General features: G+C 46.4%; 2 protein-coding genes across 2 annotated transcripts in view; one reads left to right on the top strand and one right to left on the bottom strand.

The window, feature by feature from the left end:
* KAT7 (lysine acetyltransferase 7) overlaps positions 1 to 3,413 on the bottom strand; it is a 58,104-nt gene extending 54,691 nt beyond the window's left edge. The window contains exon 1 of the mRNA XM_040434628.1: positions 3,351 to 3,413. The gene's annotated coding sequence lies outside the window, so the exon portion shown is untranslated. The remainder of the gene's footprint in view (positions 1 to 3,350) is intronic.
* SLC35B1 (solute carrier family 35 member B1) overlaps positions 1 to 15,362 on the top strand; it is a 46,204-nt gene that overhangs the window by 14,731 nt on the left and 16,111 nt on the right. The window contains exons 3-8 of the mRNA XM_040434630.1: positions 3,423 to 3,644; positions 6,776 to 6,879; positions 9,343 to 9,476; positions 10,715 to 10,745; positions 13,010 to 13,170; positions 13,737 to 13,863. Of these exons, the coding sequence (XP_040290564.1) occupies positions 3,423 to 3,644; positions 6,776 to 6,879; positions 9,343 to 9,476; positions 10,715 to 10,745; positions 13,010 to 13,170; positions 13,737 to 13,863 (779 nt within the window). The remainder of the gene's footprint in view (positions 1 to 3,422; positions 3,645 to 6,775; positions 6,880 to 9,342; positions 9,477 to 10,714; positions 10,746 to 13,009; positions 13,171 to 13,736; positions 13,864 to 15,362) is intronic.

The following is a 15,362-nucleotide window of genomic DNA, read 5'->3' as shown; positions in this document are numbered from 1 at the left end:
CAGCAAATCACTGGCTGTAGCAGTGACCTGTCACCCATGCAGTACGTCACTGGATCACACGCTGTACAACAAACAAGTCACCACTCCGGCCATTGATTGGCTGCAGTGGTCACGGGACGCCCATCAACAGGATTTTGATTCCCGAAGACCTGGGACCCGCTGAGGTGGCCGTGGAGAGATGCAGCCGGAATACAACGGTGGGGACCAGGTAAGTATGAACCCCACCGTGGGTCCAGCCACTCTGAAGAGTTCTGTTAAAAATGTTTTGTCTTGAATAACCACTTTAATAACATACAAACCGGATTCCAAAACAGTTGGGACACTATACAAATCGTGAATAAAAACTGAATGCAATGATGTGGAGGTGCCAACTTCTAATATTTTATTCAGAATAGAACATAAATCACGGAACAAAAGTTTAAACTGAGAAAATGTACCATTTTAAGGGAAAAATATGTTGAATCAGAATTTCATGGTGTCAACAAATCCCCAAAAAGTTGGGACAAGGCCATTTTCACCACTGTGTGGCATCTCCCCTTCTTCTTACAACACTCAACAGACGTCTGGGGACCGAGGAGACCAGTTTCTCAAGTTCAGAAATAGGAATGCTCTCCCATTCTTGTCTAATACAGGCCTCTAACTGTTCAATCGTCTTGGGCCTTCTTTGTTGCACCTTCCTCTTTATGATGCGCCAAATGTTCTCTATAGGTGAAAGATCTGGACTGCAGACTGGCCATTTCAGTACCCGGATCTGTCTCCTACGCAGCCATGATGTTGTGATTGATGCAGAATGTGGTCTGGCATTATCTTGTTGAAAAATGCAGGGTCTTCCCTGAAAGAGATGACGTCTGGATGGGAGCATATGTTGTTCTAGAACCTGAATATATTTTTCTGCATTGATGGTGCCTTTCCAGACATGCAAGCTGCCCATGCCACACGCACTCATGCAACCCCATACCATCAGAGATGCAGGCTTCTGAACTGAGCGTTGATAACAACTTGGGTTGTCCTTGTCCTCTTTGGTCCGGATGACATGGAGTCCCAGATTTCCAAAAAGAACTTTGAATCGTGACTAGTCTGACCACAGAACAGTCTTCCATTTTGCCACACTCCATTTTAAATGATCCCTGGCCCAGTGAAAACACCTGAGCTTGTGGATCTTGCTTAGAAATGGCTTCTTCTTTGCACTGTAGAGTTTCAGCTGGCAACGGCGGATGGCACGGTGGATTGTGTTCACTGACAATGGTTTCTGGAAGTATTCCTGAGCCCATTCTGTGATTTCCTTTACAGTAGCATTCCTGTTTGTGGTGCAGTGTCGTTTAAGGGCCCGGAGATCACGGGCATCCAGTATGGTTTTACGGCCTTGACCCTTACGCACAGAGATTGTTCCAGATTCTCTGAATCTTCGGATGATGTTATGCACAGTTGATGATGATAGATGCAAAGTCTTTGCAATTTTTCGCTGGGTAACACCTTTCTGATATTGCTCCACTATCTTTTTGCGTAACATTGTGGGAATTGGTGATCCTCTACCCATCTTGGCTTCTGAGAGACACTGCCACTCTGAGAAGTTCTTTTTATACCCAATCATGTTGCCAATTGACCTAATTAGTGTTAATTGGTCTTCCAGCTCTTCGTTATGCTCAAATTTACTTTTTCCAGCCTCTTATTGCTACTTGTCCCAACTTTTTTGGGGTTTGTTGACACCGTGAAAATTGGAATCAACGTATTTTTCCTTTAAAATGATACATTTACTCGGATTAAACGTTTGATCTGTCATCTACGTTCTATTACAAATAAAATATTGACATTTGCCATCTCCACATCATTGCATTCAGTTTTTATTCACAATTTGTTTAGTGTCCCAACTTTTTGGGAATCCGGTTTGTACAAAGCCAGGAAAAATGCATCCCCTACATGTATTTCAGAGCTATAGCCCTATGCAGGAACCCAGTTTGCCTTAGTTTCCAATACTGGTTTGTTTTATAAAACTAATTGAAAATGATCATTTATGGCATCTGAGTCATGGCATCAACGAACTGTATAATTACTTGAAGACGGGTAAGTGCTCATCTTCACACCCTCTTCCTTTTTGGGAAAAAGACCCCCTCCTCCTCCTCCATAAGTGACAGAGAGTAAGTATATTCTCTGACTGGTGGTGCTAACATCCATACAGCCAGAGATACAACCTTTAGAGGCAGATAATACCTGCAGCTCCCACTCACAATTCAGTTTCTAAATGGTCTATTTTATACAGTATGGGGGGCTATGTTTTAAAGCTTATGTTATTAGCTTTAAAACAAGACCTAGCTCATAACTCTAGCTGCAATACAGTCTGAGATAGCGCCATTACAAATGAAATCCCGGGACCGGTAATACCGACAAGTCCTTTGGTGCCCGAAGCCGTTGGTGGCAACCCTACATAGAAAATGAATGGAGCGGCAGGGAATATGCTTGACTGCCATTCCTTTAGGACAGGGGAATGGGATTCCTGTACTCAGCACTGGTGGGGGGTCCCAGCAGTCAGAACCCTAACCAATCAGTTAGTTATACCGTGGATAGGGGGTAACTTTACACCTTGCCACTACTCCTTTAACCAAATGCTGGAGGTCACATTCAGTTATCCTATGGATGCATTATATAGTACTGATTGGGCCATGTCATTTATATATATCCATAAAGACCCCCTTAAATCATTTTGTAAACCATTTAAAAAGCCAGTTCTGTGCAGACTACACCAGGTAGACAAAACTATTACTGGCAAAATAATAATAATAATAATAATAATAATAATAAATTAACATTTTCTATGGCTTCTTCAGGAAAAAAAAGTAAAGAAAAACCCCACATAGACAGAAAAAGACTCATAGATTTAAAGCATATAAATGACCACAAGAAAATGGCTCCTGCACAAGAGACAGAACGCACTTCGGTCACTAGTGGTCAGTTTCTTATCTCCATTCATTGGGGATCATAGGGTTCGTTACACGTGTAAACAGTAGCCAATCAGAGCTCTCCACATGAGCCTACGTCACTACACGTCTCATCAACAGAAGCGAGGGTCCTGATGAGAATGTGTCTATATCGATGCCTGATTACAATATTTCGCACTGTACCGGAAATGTATCTTGTGTATAGGCGTTCGAATGAGTCACCACAGTCATATTATTATCATAATTACTGTAAAAAACATTCTCCACCACATTATGATTCGCTTATGTGCTGCTGCATTTACGTGATAAATATATATATTATATTTTTTTTAAATACATATGGCTGTGGGAGGCTTGAGCGCCGTTGTATTACTAGGAGTCCCATTATGGTGGTATCTGCCCGAGGGAATGGTTTACCTGTCTTTGCCGTGTGCCATGTGAACCGGGCTCTCTCACTGATGTCATCTTCCGTGTGTACTCTTCCGGCAGTGCAGCGGTCTGCCCCAGCTGGGGTCCTTCGGCAATCTGGGCACGCTGTGAGTGTATGAGGTCCCCGGCGGCTGAGAGAGATGTGCGGCTGGAGGTGCCGGTGACAGCTGGAGGAGACATGGACGGAGGGGGAGTGCTTGGCCATGGGGGGCTGAGGCTCCTGGCCTGTTTTATGGGGGTCTTTGTCTGTTACTTCTACTACGGGATCCTGCAGGAGACAATGTAAGTGACTGAGTGTGTTCTGTACTAGCTGGGGGGGACCCCTAGACATGTAATGGGATAAGGCTTGTCCTGTCACACGTCAGTGTTTGGTCAGTGATTGTGAGCCCAGGAGCGGTGCTACACGGAGATCAGGTGTGAGGAGGGGAAGACCTGCACCTCTTCTGTGTTTAGAGCTCAAAACCGCTGATGGAAATCACTGACTGTGTGAATGAGGCTTTAGTTTGCCTTCACACCAGCAGTGGTTTCTCGGTGCCATTCTGGGACAGTACGGTTCCAGATCTGTCCTAGGATGGATCACAATGACTGATGTGTGCCAAATGTGAGCAGTAAAGGGGGACCCCGCTCTGCTAGTGTAACATGATTTGTCTTGTACTGATCCTGATGCTCCAGAGCTGTATTCACAATGCTGAAGGCTTCCACGGAGCCCATCTGAGCCTGCAGTAATAATGAACATTCAGTGGATTTTAAAACCTGCAGCACTTTCATTATAGGGAACAAAATTCTGAGGAAATCTGAGTGGAATTCAGCAGCGGTTTTAAAAGGAGTTGTCCAGGATTTAAAAAAACATGGCTACTTTCTTCCGAAAAACAGCACCACCCCTGTGCACGGCTTGTGTCTGGTATTGCAGCTTGGCTCCGTTGGAGTTGATGAGGCAGAGCTGCAATACCACACACAACCTGTGATAGGGGAGGTGCTGTTTTTTTGGGGAAAAAAGCAGTTATGTTAGGGATCAGTAACCTACAGCACTCCAGCTGCTGTGAAACTACAACCCCCAGCATGCAAACTTGCTTGGCTGTTCTTGTAACTCCCATGGAAGTGAAAGGAGGATTCTGGGAGTTGTAGTTTCAGAACTGCTGGAGTGCCGGAGGTTGCTGATCCCTGAGCTATGTTTTTCTAATTCTTGACAACCCTTTTAAAGGGGATACATTTGTAACTTGGCACAACAATCTGTGGCACGTCAGTTTCTTCATTACTGATTAGGGTTCATTACGGAATTTGCCCCATAATTTCCAACTTTTCACACCTCAAAAGTGGCAAGAAGATGGGGCCCTGCAGCCACCAGATTCATCCTACTTTATGCCAGGAGCTGGAGCCTCCCCCCTGCAGTCACATGGCGACACATCATGGGTAGAGCAGGGCCCACAGGTCAGACTACATTTTTTCTGGGAGAGTAAAAAGAATTCTTAGAATTTTTAGGTATTTCCATCCAAGGAGGAGTATGAAATAAGACTCTGAGCGGGGGTGTTTTTTTATAATTTTTTTTAATTTTTTTTTGTAGCCAAATGGCCTTATATTTTGCAAGGCAAATTTATTTTTTAGTGACACTGTCTTGGGCTACATGTAACTTTTTAGCTTTTATTTTTAGTTGTGCCATTGTTTTTTGCACTTTAAAATTTACAGTACTAACTGTGCAGAGTAACTAGTTGTGACTGTTAGGGCTCGTTCACACGAACGTGTGATGCCCATTGCTCTATCTTTTTGCGGAACGGAAGCATCGCGGACCCATTCAAGTGAATGGGTCTGCGATCCCCATGCGCCTGCCCCACGGACGGTGCCCGTGCATTGCGGACCGCAATTTGCAGTCCACAGCACGGGCAGGGCCTTCACACATTCATGTGGCAATACCAAGTATGTGTCGTTTTTTGCGGTCCGGAAGCCGCCCGTGTGCCTAACGCAATTAACGGAACTGGCGGCCTATTGTAGAAATGCCTATTCTTGTCCGCAAAACGGACAAGAATAGGACATGCTATATTTTTTGGGCGGGGACACGGAACGGATCCAACGGATGCAGACAGCACACGGAGTGCTGTCCGTATCTTTTGCGGCCCCATTGAAGTGAATGGAGCCGCAAAAACTGCGGCTCGGATGCAGACCCGAAAAACGTTTGTGTGCATGAGGCCTTATACATATTCAGTCATTTCAGTCTTGGGAGTCTTTATTAGGCCCCTGATTACCATGGCCAATAGTGTGGGAGGGAGCCCCTCCCTCTAAGGGTTCAGTCACATGTCCGCAAAATGGGTCCGCATCCGTTCCACAAAATAGACCCATTCATTTTCAATGGGGCCGGAATGTGCTGTCCGCATTTGCGGATCCGCGCTTCAGTTTCCGCCAAAAAATAGAACATGTCCTATTCTTGTCCGCAATTGCGGACAAGATTAGGCATTCTCTATTATAGTGCCGGTGATGTGCGGTCCGCAAATTGCGGAATGCACATTGCCAGTGTCCGTGTTTTGCGGATCCGCAGAACAATTACGGGCATGTGAATGGACCCTAACTGTCTAGATGCCACGGTTCCTATTGACCACGGCATCTAGGAAGTTAAGCAGCTGGCATTCAGTTGGTGCCGGACTCCTGGATTTCTGTATCAGCGCTGCCTGTAAGGCTTCATGCACACAAACGTTTTTTTTTTTTTTTTTTTTTGCGTTCCGTAGACGGTCCGTGTACGGAACCATTAATTTCAATGGGTCCGCAAAAAATACGGAATGTACTCCGTATGCATTCCGTTTCCGTATTACGGCAAGGGTAGTACTGTTCTATCAGGGGCCAACTGTTCCGTTCCGCAAAAAACGTATTCACGCGGACATCATCCGTATTTTTTGCGGACCGCAAACTACTGAAAAAGCCATACGGTCGTGGGCAATAGGCTTAAGGCGTATTCAGTCCTACCGCCAGTGCCAGGATTAATGGTGCAGGCGGTAGGGACTGAACTCGCTGCGCTGATACAGCACTCCGGACCAAAGGAAGTCTCATGCGTATATTCTACGCGTGAGACTTTTTGTAAAGTGTAAAATTGCCTATACAGGCGTTATTGTGTCCTCTAGTGGGGGACCGACAAAGTGTTGCCATGGGGCCATCCGGTGAGGGGGGTATAGAGGGTTTTCTTTTAAACACTTGCCTGTTTTCCGTAGTATGTGAACTGGTACTGTACAGTAATCTAAAGTAGGAAAACCTAATTGCCCCATCCGTATTAGAAGAGCTCAGCTAAGCTTTCCGAAATCTACCCATTGACAAACTTGTAGCAAATGGCAGAATTATGAATGCAGCTCTGGAGTATAATTTAATAGACTGTTATTCAACTTTTTGTATAGATTGATTGCGTGTATGAGCTGTAACATGCGTCTGTTTTGCAGAACTCGAGGGACGTATGGCGAAGGAGAAAACAAGGAGAAGTTTCGATATGCACTGTCGCTGGTCTTTGTACAGTGTGTGGTTAATGCCGTATTTGCTAAGTTATGTGAGTATCATCAGGGGCCGTAAACGTGACACCCTTCATAAGATTTGTGGTTCATGCTTCTTATACAATCTAAGGGTACATTCACATAACCGTCCGCAAAATACAGATACTGTCTGTTTGCCGTCCGCATGTTTTGCGGACCCGTTAACTTCAACAGGTCCATGGTCATCATTTGCGGCCAAAAATAGGACATGTTCTGTCTTTTGCAGAAAGGACATACAGACGCAGAAAGTACAGCGAAGACAAAATCCATAGGTTTGTGTGAATGTACCCTAAGAGATCCTTCACACGAGCAGATGTGTGCGTGTCATCCGCTGCGTGAAAGAGAGCCAAGCCCCGTTCCGGACAGCACAGATACGGAGCAGTAACATGACTGATAATGCTCCGTGCCTCTCTGTGATCTCTTTACTACAAAATCACAGTGAGATAAAGTTGTCATCGTGATTTTGTAGTAAAAAGGTCACAGAGAGGCAAAGAGCATTATCAATCATGTTACTGCTCCGTGTCTCTGCTGTCCGGAACGGGGCTTGGCTCTCTTTCACGCAGCGGATGACACGCACGGCACCCGCTCGTGTGAAACAGCCCTAAGGGGGACCGGAGATCATGCTCCCCTGTGAAATATTTTGGTATTTATGGGGGGGCACTACTACTGGTTCCTGTTAGCAGAGTTGGTGCAGTAACTGGGGTTCTCTTTCATTTACTTTCCCACCTCCTTCTGGGTCGGGTCCTCTTCAGCTGTGGGTGCATTCACTCTCAATGCCTTAAACCAGTGCACACCCAGAGCCGAAGAGGACCCAAGGAGCAATAGGTAGCGATAGGGGTCTGGTTTGATTTTTCGAGTCTGGATTTTTTTGCGGGGCCTGAAATTTAGCAAAAAAAAAAGGGCACAATGGCAGAACTGCCACAGCAGCCTTCTAATCTCTAGCACGTACAGCACTGTATTGCGGTATATTCCCCTAGAATACCTTTGTAAGGCTACTTTCACACCAGCGTTCGGGGCTCCGCTTGTGAGCTCCGTTTGAAGGCTCTCACAAGCTTGAAGGCTCTCCCTAATGCATTCTGAGTGGATGCGGATCCGCTCAGAATGCATCAGTCTGGCACCGTGTGTCCTCCGCTCCGCTCAGCAGGCGGACACCTGAACGCAGCTTGCAGCCTGGCCGTGCGGAGGCAAACGGATCCGTCCAGACTTACAATGTAAGTCAATGGGGACGGATCCGTTTGAAGTTGACACAATATGGCTCAATTTTCAAACGGATCCGTCCCCCATTGACTTTCAATGTAAAGTCAAAACGGATCCGTTTGCATTATCATGAACAAACGGTAATGCAAACGGATCCGTTCTGAACGGATCTAAGCGTTTGCATTATAGGTGCGGATCCGTCTGTGCAGATACCAGACGGATCCGCACCTAACGCAGGTGTGAAAGTAGCCTAATACAGCACGTGATGGATTTATATAGAATCTGACAGAAAAAGGTTTTGCATGCCTCGTTATGGAATCGGAGGGGTACAGAGGTACTTTGGGGCTGCTTAGAGTGCTGTAGGTGCCATATTGCAGCTGTAATGTGTCTGTGTGCACGAGCCCCTACTCATGATGTCTATCAGGTAAGATTTTGGTTTTGTTTTAGCTGGTCGGGGTAGTAGGGGCCAAAGCTTAGAATTTGCTCCAGGGCCCATGTCCTTTTTGCACCTCTCCCCTTTAGGACTTCATAGACTGTGTATTTAAAGGGATTCTGTCACCTCGTTTTACCCTATAGAGCTGTGGACATGCACGGCTAGATCGCCGCTAGCATGTCCGCAACATACCTGTCCTATAGGGCTGTGTCCTTTTATTGTGTTTAAAAAATGATTTTTGAGATATGTAAATGACCCTGGTAAGGAGCCCAAGGGGCTGCACGAACCTTCTTGGAGCCCAGCCACGCCCCCTGTGAAGGAGCCCAGCACCGCCTATGTCCTCCGAATCTCCTCCTTGCTCACAGTTAGATCGCCGTAATCTCGCAACGCGCAGTGCCGGTATAGTGTTCCTTTTCTGTGCTGGCATCAGCCTCAGGGAAAGAAATGCGCGAGCTCACGCATCGCGAGATTACGGCAATCTAACTGTGACGAAAGGAGGAGATTCGGAGGACATAGGCGGTGCTGGGCTCCTTCACAGGGGGGGGGGTGGCTGGGCACCAAGAAGGTTCGTACAGCCCCTTGGGCTCCTTTACAAGGCTCATTTACATATCTCTAATATAATTTTTAAAACACAATAAAAACACACAGCCCCATAGGACCGGTATATTGCGGACATGCTAGCGTGCATGTCCGCAGCTCTATAACGGAAAACGAGGTGACAGAATCCCTTTAAAGTCTCTCAGTCCAATTCGTCCCAAAACATGGACTTGGATTGAGCCGCAATACCAGACACAGCACAAGGTACGAGAGCGACATTGTGTACATTGACTCCTATTGTGCTCCTTTGCAGTAATTCGATTCTTTGATGCTAAGGCTAAGCCTGACCGCACACAGAGCTGGCTCTATGTAGCCTGTTCACTCTCCTATTTGGGGGCCATGGTGTCCAGCAATTCAGCACTCCAGTATGTGAACTACCCCACACAGGTGAGCTATGACTTTCTATTACATACTCCATCTCGGACTAAAAAGGAAGCTATACTTCCCCCCCCCCCCCCCCCCATCCTTTTCTGTTAAATTCTCTGTTCAACGTGCCTTCGTTTTATCCATTTTGGGGAAGTCGGGCGACAACATGGCTGCCATTACAGCTCCTACCCCATGGAGTCCATGCCATGTCTTCAGGTGGTACTTGAGCTGTCCTCATACTTTTAATTGGCAGCACAACGTATGACCATAGCCTCTCTGGAAATGATTTTCAGTGGCCATCATACAATACTTCATGGATTATAGTGGTTCACTGACCATGGGGTATTGCTTTGCTCGTTGTCTGAGGATCTCCCTAAGGGTACATGCACACGTTCAGGATTCATGTGCGGAGAATCCGCAGGTGTTCGCAGGCAAATCCGTGCAGTCAATCCACATCAATTAGTACGGATTTGGTGCGGATTTTACTAAGTGAATGGAAAAAATCTGGTCAGAAAAAATAAAATAAATTGACATGCTGCGCATTTTAAAATTAAAAATTTAAAATCCGCGCTGAAAAAGCCTGCATTGTGTGCGTTGAGAATTTCAAATTCTCATAGAATACAATGTACATGACCTATGGTGCGGATTTTCCGCGCACAATCCTGATAGTGTGCATTTAGCCTAAGGGTGCATTCACATGACCGCACCTGCAAAAAATATGTGTGACATCCGTGTTGCATCTTTTTTTTTTTTTTTTTTTTCAGACCCATTGTAACAGTGCCTATTCTTGTCCGCAAAACGGACAAGAATAGTAAACTTTCTATCTTTTTTTGTGGAACTGTGGAGTGGACTAATGGATGCAGACACCACACAGTGTTTTGTCCGCATTTTTGCGATCCCATTGAAATGAGTGGGTCCTCATCCAATCCGCAAAAGATGCGGACCAAAAATACGGTCGTGTGAATGTTGCCTAATGCTTTATGCACCTAACGAGGTCTGCAAATGGCAGATTCGCAAAACATGCATACTGGTTATGTGCGTTCCTCAATTTACCGTACATGAAAAAAAAGAAAAAAACATCTGCAAGTAATATGCTGTGCGAGTAAAAAAAAATTCCACCCCCAGAAAATAATGCGTGTATTTCATGGCATTTTTTCTTACAATCTCAAAAGAAAAAAGAACCTGAAGTGCGACTACAGCCTTAAAATGTACTGTATTTCTTGTAGACTTTTTAGTGATTTGACCTCTTTGTTTTGCAGGTGTTGGGGAAATCCTGTAAGCCTATCCCAGGTAAGATGATCTGCTGTGCTGCTCCCATGTAGGATAACCTTCAGCCCTCCGCAGAGCCTCGGTGCTAACGATCTGCCCTTTTGGGGATATGCATGATGTAACCCAACGCCTGTCACTTTAAAGTGGATAGATCCTCTGTGACCTTTTCTGCCACATGTGCCTCGGTACTAAATTAAACCTCCCTTAGCTGCGTCTGTGCCGCTATATAAAACTTCCTGCTCCCTGTGTATATAGGCTGAGTAAATATTCCCTTCACACACGGCTCCCTGCCAGTGCTTTTGTTAATGAGAGATGTGCATGCTGTCAGTGTCTGAATACAGATCAGAGGAGCTGTCAGGTTTCCACAAGCGTTCCTCTTCTAATGTATCTTTCTTCACAATTCTGCTTCGTATTTATGGTTCCTCTGTTACTCCTTCTGGAAAATGCGTGAATACACTGACACCTCCATACATATCTATGAGGAATAATGGATGACTGATACAATGCAGATTGTATGAAAAGATGAGATATTCTATGGTTACCAAAGCAGACATGTCAGGAGAGCTGACAGGTCCTTCAATTCAGATGGGTGGGGGTCCCACAGCTAAGCAGGCTTTTAGTAGAGGTATGGCCATAGTTCCTCTGTAAGTAAATGTATGTCACCAAGTAAGAATTAAGGGTCCATTCACACAACCGTAAGTTTTTTGAAGTCCGCAAATTGCGGATCCACAAAACACAGGTACTGGCCGTGTGCGTTCTGCTTTTTGCGGAACGCACATGGCCGGCCCTGTGATAGAAATGCCTATTCTTGCCCGCGATTGCGGACAAGAATAGGACATAGTCTATCTTTTTTGCGGGGCCACCGAACAGAACTACGGACGCGGACAGCACGCGGTGTGCTGTCTGCATCTTTTGCGGCCTTATTGTAATGAATGGGTCTGCAACCATTCCACAAAATTGCGGAACGGATGTAGACCCAGAAATACGGTCGTGTGAGTGGACCCTTATGGGGAGATATCTTTAAAGTTTATGTTTAAAGGGGTTGTGGAGCCTCAGTATCCTCAGGATAGGTCATCAATGTTAGATTGGTGGGGGTCTGATTCTTGCCCTCCCCACCAATCAACTGGTTGAAGAGGGTTGCATGCTCTTACCTATGCGCCAAATGGAAGAGGAAAGTGTAACCCTGCACCGCCACTACAAGTTAGACCTGGTGCAGGTGAACATTGAAGAGGACGCAGGACTCGCACCAGCACCGCGGCCTCTTCAGCCAGCTCATTAGCAGGGGTACCTTGATGGCATGATTCTAGGATATGCATCACTTTATGGGGGTCCAACCTGAGATCTCTCACTCATCCTGATAATAAAGGGGCCTGAGTAAAATAGTGCCCGGCCACCCCGCTCTTTAAGGACCTGCGGAAGGCAAATTTCACTTGAATGGGTCTGCCCTGCGGTTTCCTGCACAGTGGGTGGCTGAGGTCTGTTGTGCGGGGTTTGCACTGTTCCACCGGCACTGTAGCCCTTTTAGCAGAGGTGGCCGGACCCCTCTTACAATTTGATAGCATGTCCTAGTGATATGTCATCACTTTAAAGGGGTTGTGGCACAATTAAAAGTTATCACCGATAAACAGGATGGGAGATAATGAACTGATCAGAGGTGACCTGACTGCTGATACCATTCTCCCATCCTGATGGAGCGACAGGTCAAGCTTGCTCCCTGCCACTCCACTGGGATCTATCCGGTTGATAACTTTGAATTACGACTACTTTAAAGTGGTTCTGCCAGCAGTACAAACATACCTTTTGTGGATCTTTTATCCTCAGGAGTAGTGTGAATATGAAGTTCAGGTTCTGCTCCTAAAAGTGCACTGGAAGTGGAGCTTCACTGTGAAGTGCTGTCTGCACGGAGCTGCTTCATAACCCTCTCCTCTGGGTGACCTATGTAGTACCCAACAAGGGCTCCATGGAGCTCCTCCTCCAGTGCACTTGCAGGTAAGGCTACTTTCACACTAGCGCTTCTATTTTCCAGTATTGAGATCCGTCATAGGGTCTCAATACCGGAGAAAAACGCTTCCATTTTGTCCCCATTCATTGTCATGCTTCTTTCTGTAGTGTTGTCTACACTGATGTCTCTTTAGGGAGGGGGACATTCAGAGTCTCCTGTGGACCCTGCCACCCCCACCACAATGGCGTTGACTACATAGGCTTGTGTCTGGTGAATTGTGCTGGTGTTTTTAATCCTTGGGCTTCTATACCAACAATGTCCTCTTCTTTGTGTCTCTCTCCAGTTATGCTCTTAGGAGTCACCGTCCTCCGGAAGAAATATCCTGTGACCAAGTATTTGTGTGTGCTGCTCATCGTGGTGGGAGTAGCCCTGTTTATGTACAAGCCCAAGAACACCGGCCCCAGCGGTGATGATCACGTCTTCGGTTACGGAGAATTGCTGCTGGTACGTGGCTAATTTGGGGATATTTCGGGGCACTGGCATTGAGGAACGTGGAATACGTCTGGCTTCCTAGTGCCCATTCATACAGTGGTCTTGGGTAAAGCAGTCTTGTCATGTTCTGCTTATCGTATGATGATGGAGGGGTGGACAGAATGAGTCTATATTGGTGCTTCTGTGGGCACTGCTGTATGCCTCTTCTTATACATAGCCACTTGTATGAATTGGACAGGAAAATAATCATGGGGGGGCTCCATCGGATGCTGTGTTACAGAGCTATTTACCCCTAGAAGCATTTCCTCTAGGACAGAATACCCGTACGGATATGGCACGGTACAAAGCACTATATGGCAGCACACTAGTGCCTACCACTCCGCTGTACAGCCTTGTGTTGGTGGCGTCTGTAGTCTCTGTACGCGTTGCCCACCTTTTATTGGAGGTGTTTGTTCATATGTGCTACCAGCACCAGAGAGTACATGGTATATCCAGCAGGAAATGGCTTGTCAAATTGTCCTATTGCCCCCCTCAGCCAGTAATGACTTCAGGTTGTCCTCCTACACCATCTCTTCCAGTTGCTCTCTCTTACTCTGGACGGATTGACTGGAGTGTCTCAGGATCACATGCGGGCACATTACCAGACTGGCTCCAACCAAATGATGTTTCATATCAACCTCTGGTCCAGTTGTTTTCTAGGAGCAGGTATGTGGGTGCATCCTCTGTATTCAGTAGATCAGGACTGAAAGTGATCATTGTGACCTACCTAGCTTTATGGATGGTTTTCCATTGCTGTATGAGACGGAGCAGGGCGAGCATCACTGTGGTCTTTCCATAACTCCCATAGACTTCACTGGAGAGAGCCACATGCGGTCTCCTCTCCAGTAATCTCAATGATTGTCACTTTCAGTTGAAGAACTGTGGTCATGGGAGCCCATTCTGCTCAGCTCCTCTGCTCTATAACATGCTGCCTGCAGACTATAATGCATTTCTAGTGTCGGGTTCTCTGTAGGGCCCGTTCACCTCTTTCTTAGAGATTTTGGGCCACTTGATGATGAATACAATAGAACAGCATGCACCACTTTTTTTTTTATCAAGTGGGCTCAAGTAGGCACCATTGTGTGACAAATCTGTTGCAGTTTGATTGCACATATTCTTCGCTTGATAAGGCTAGTTTCACACTTGCGGCAGGACGGATCCGACATGCTGTTCACCATGTCGGATCCGTCCTGCGGCTATTTCGCAGTGGCCCCGGGCCACCGCTCCGTCCCCATTGACTATAATGGGGACGGGGGCGGAGCTCCGGCGCAGCACGGCGGTGCACGGCGAAAGCCGCCGGACTAAAAAACCTGACATGCAGTAATTTTAGTCCGGCGGCCTTTCGCCATGCACCGCCGCGCTGCGCCGGAGCTCCGCCCCCTGTCCCCATTATAGTCAATGGGGACGGAGCGGCGGCCCGGGGGCACGGCGAAATAGCCGCAGGACGGATCCGACATGGTGAACAGCATGTCGGATCCGTCCTGCCACAAGTGTGAAAGTACCCTAAGACGCACCTAGGAAAATAAGAAAAAATGTATTTTTCATCGGATGCCCATATTAGACATATAATCAGCCCCCCCCCCATTCCAAACAATAAATGTATTAGTCCAGCTCACCCAATTCTTCTGTGCACGGATGGAGCCAAGGCCATCTCTTCTCATAGGCATAACAAGAATAAGCTCCGGCACGGAGTAGATCATACGTTACTGCATCTTTATTCCAGTATTCACATGACAGGTAAAACGTAGTGAGCGTCACTTCCATCCAGCTGCCATCAGCTCAACATGTTTCAAACCTCCTGGTTCTTAATCAGTGCAGTAACATATGATCTACTCCGTGCTGGAACGTGCATCTTGTAAAGATTAAAATGCACATTAGACACACAGTAAATTGTTCCACTCGTATGGCAGAACAGGAAAATAAAATTCACAATGCTGATGTGAAATCGCCCAACCTAAGTCTAAGTATCCACTGCCAGGTTATCCATGCACCAGGGCCAGATGTACAGCTGTTCACACATTCAGGCAGCCAGGGAAAGTTAGCTTTACATCCGCTTAATATCTGGGCTCAGGAACATGCTTACTCAGGTACACAGACTCAGGACCAGGGTATAATTTACTGATCTGGACAGACATATGAAATATATACATATATATACTATGTAT

The sequence above is a fragment of the Bufo bufo genome, chromosome 6 (genome assembly GCF_905171765.1).
Source record: "Bufo bufo chromosome 6, aBufBuf1.1, whole genome shotgun sequence".
Classification (NCBI taxonomy): domain Eukaryota; kingdom Metazoa; phylum Chordata; class Amphibia; order Anura; family Bufonidae; genus Bufo; species Bufo bufo.
Note: the sequence above shows the minus strand (reverse complement) of the source record. Positions and strands in the feature narration are given on the sequence as shown.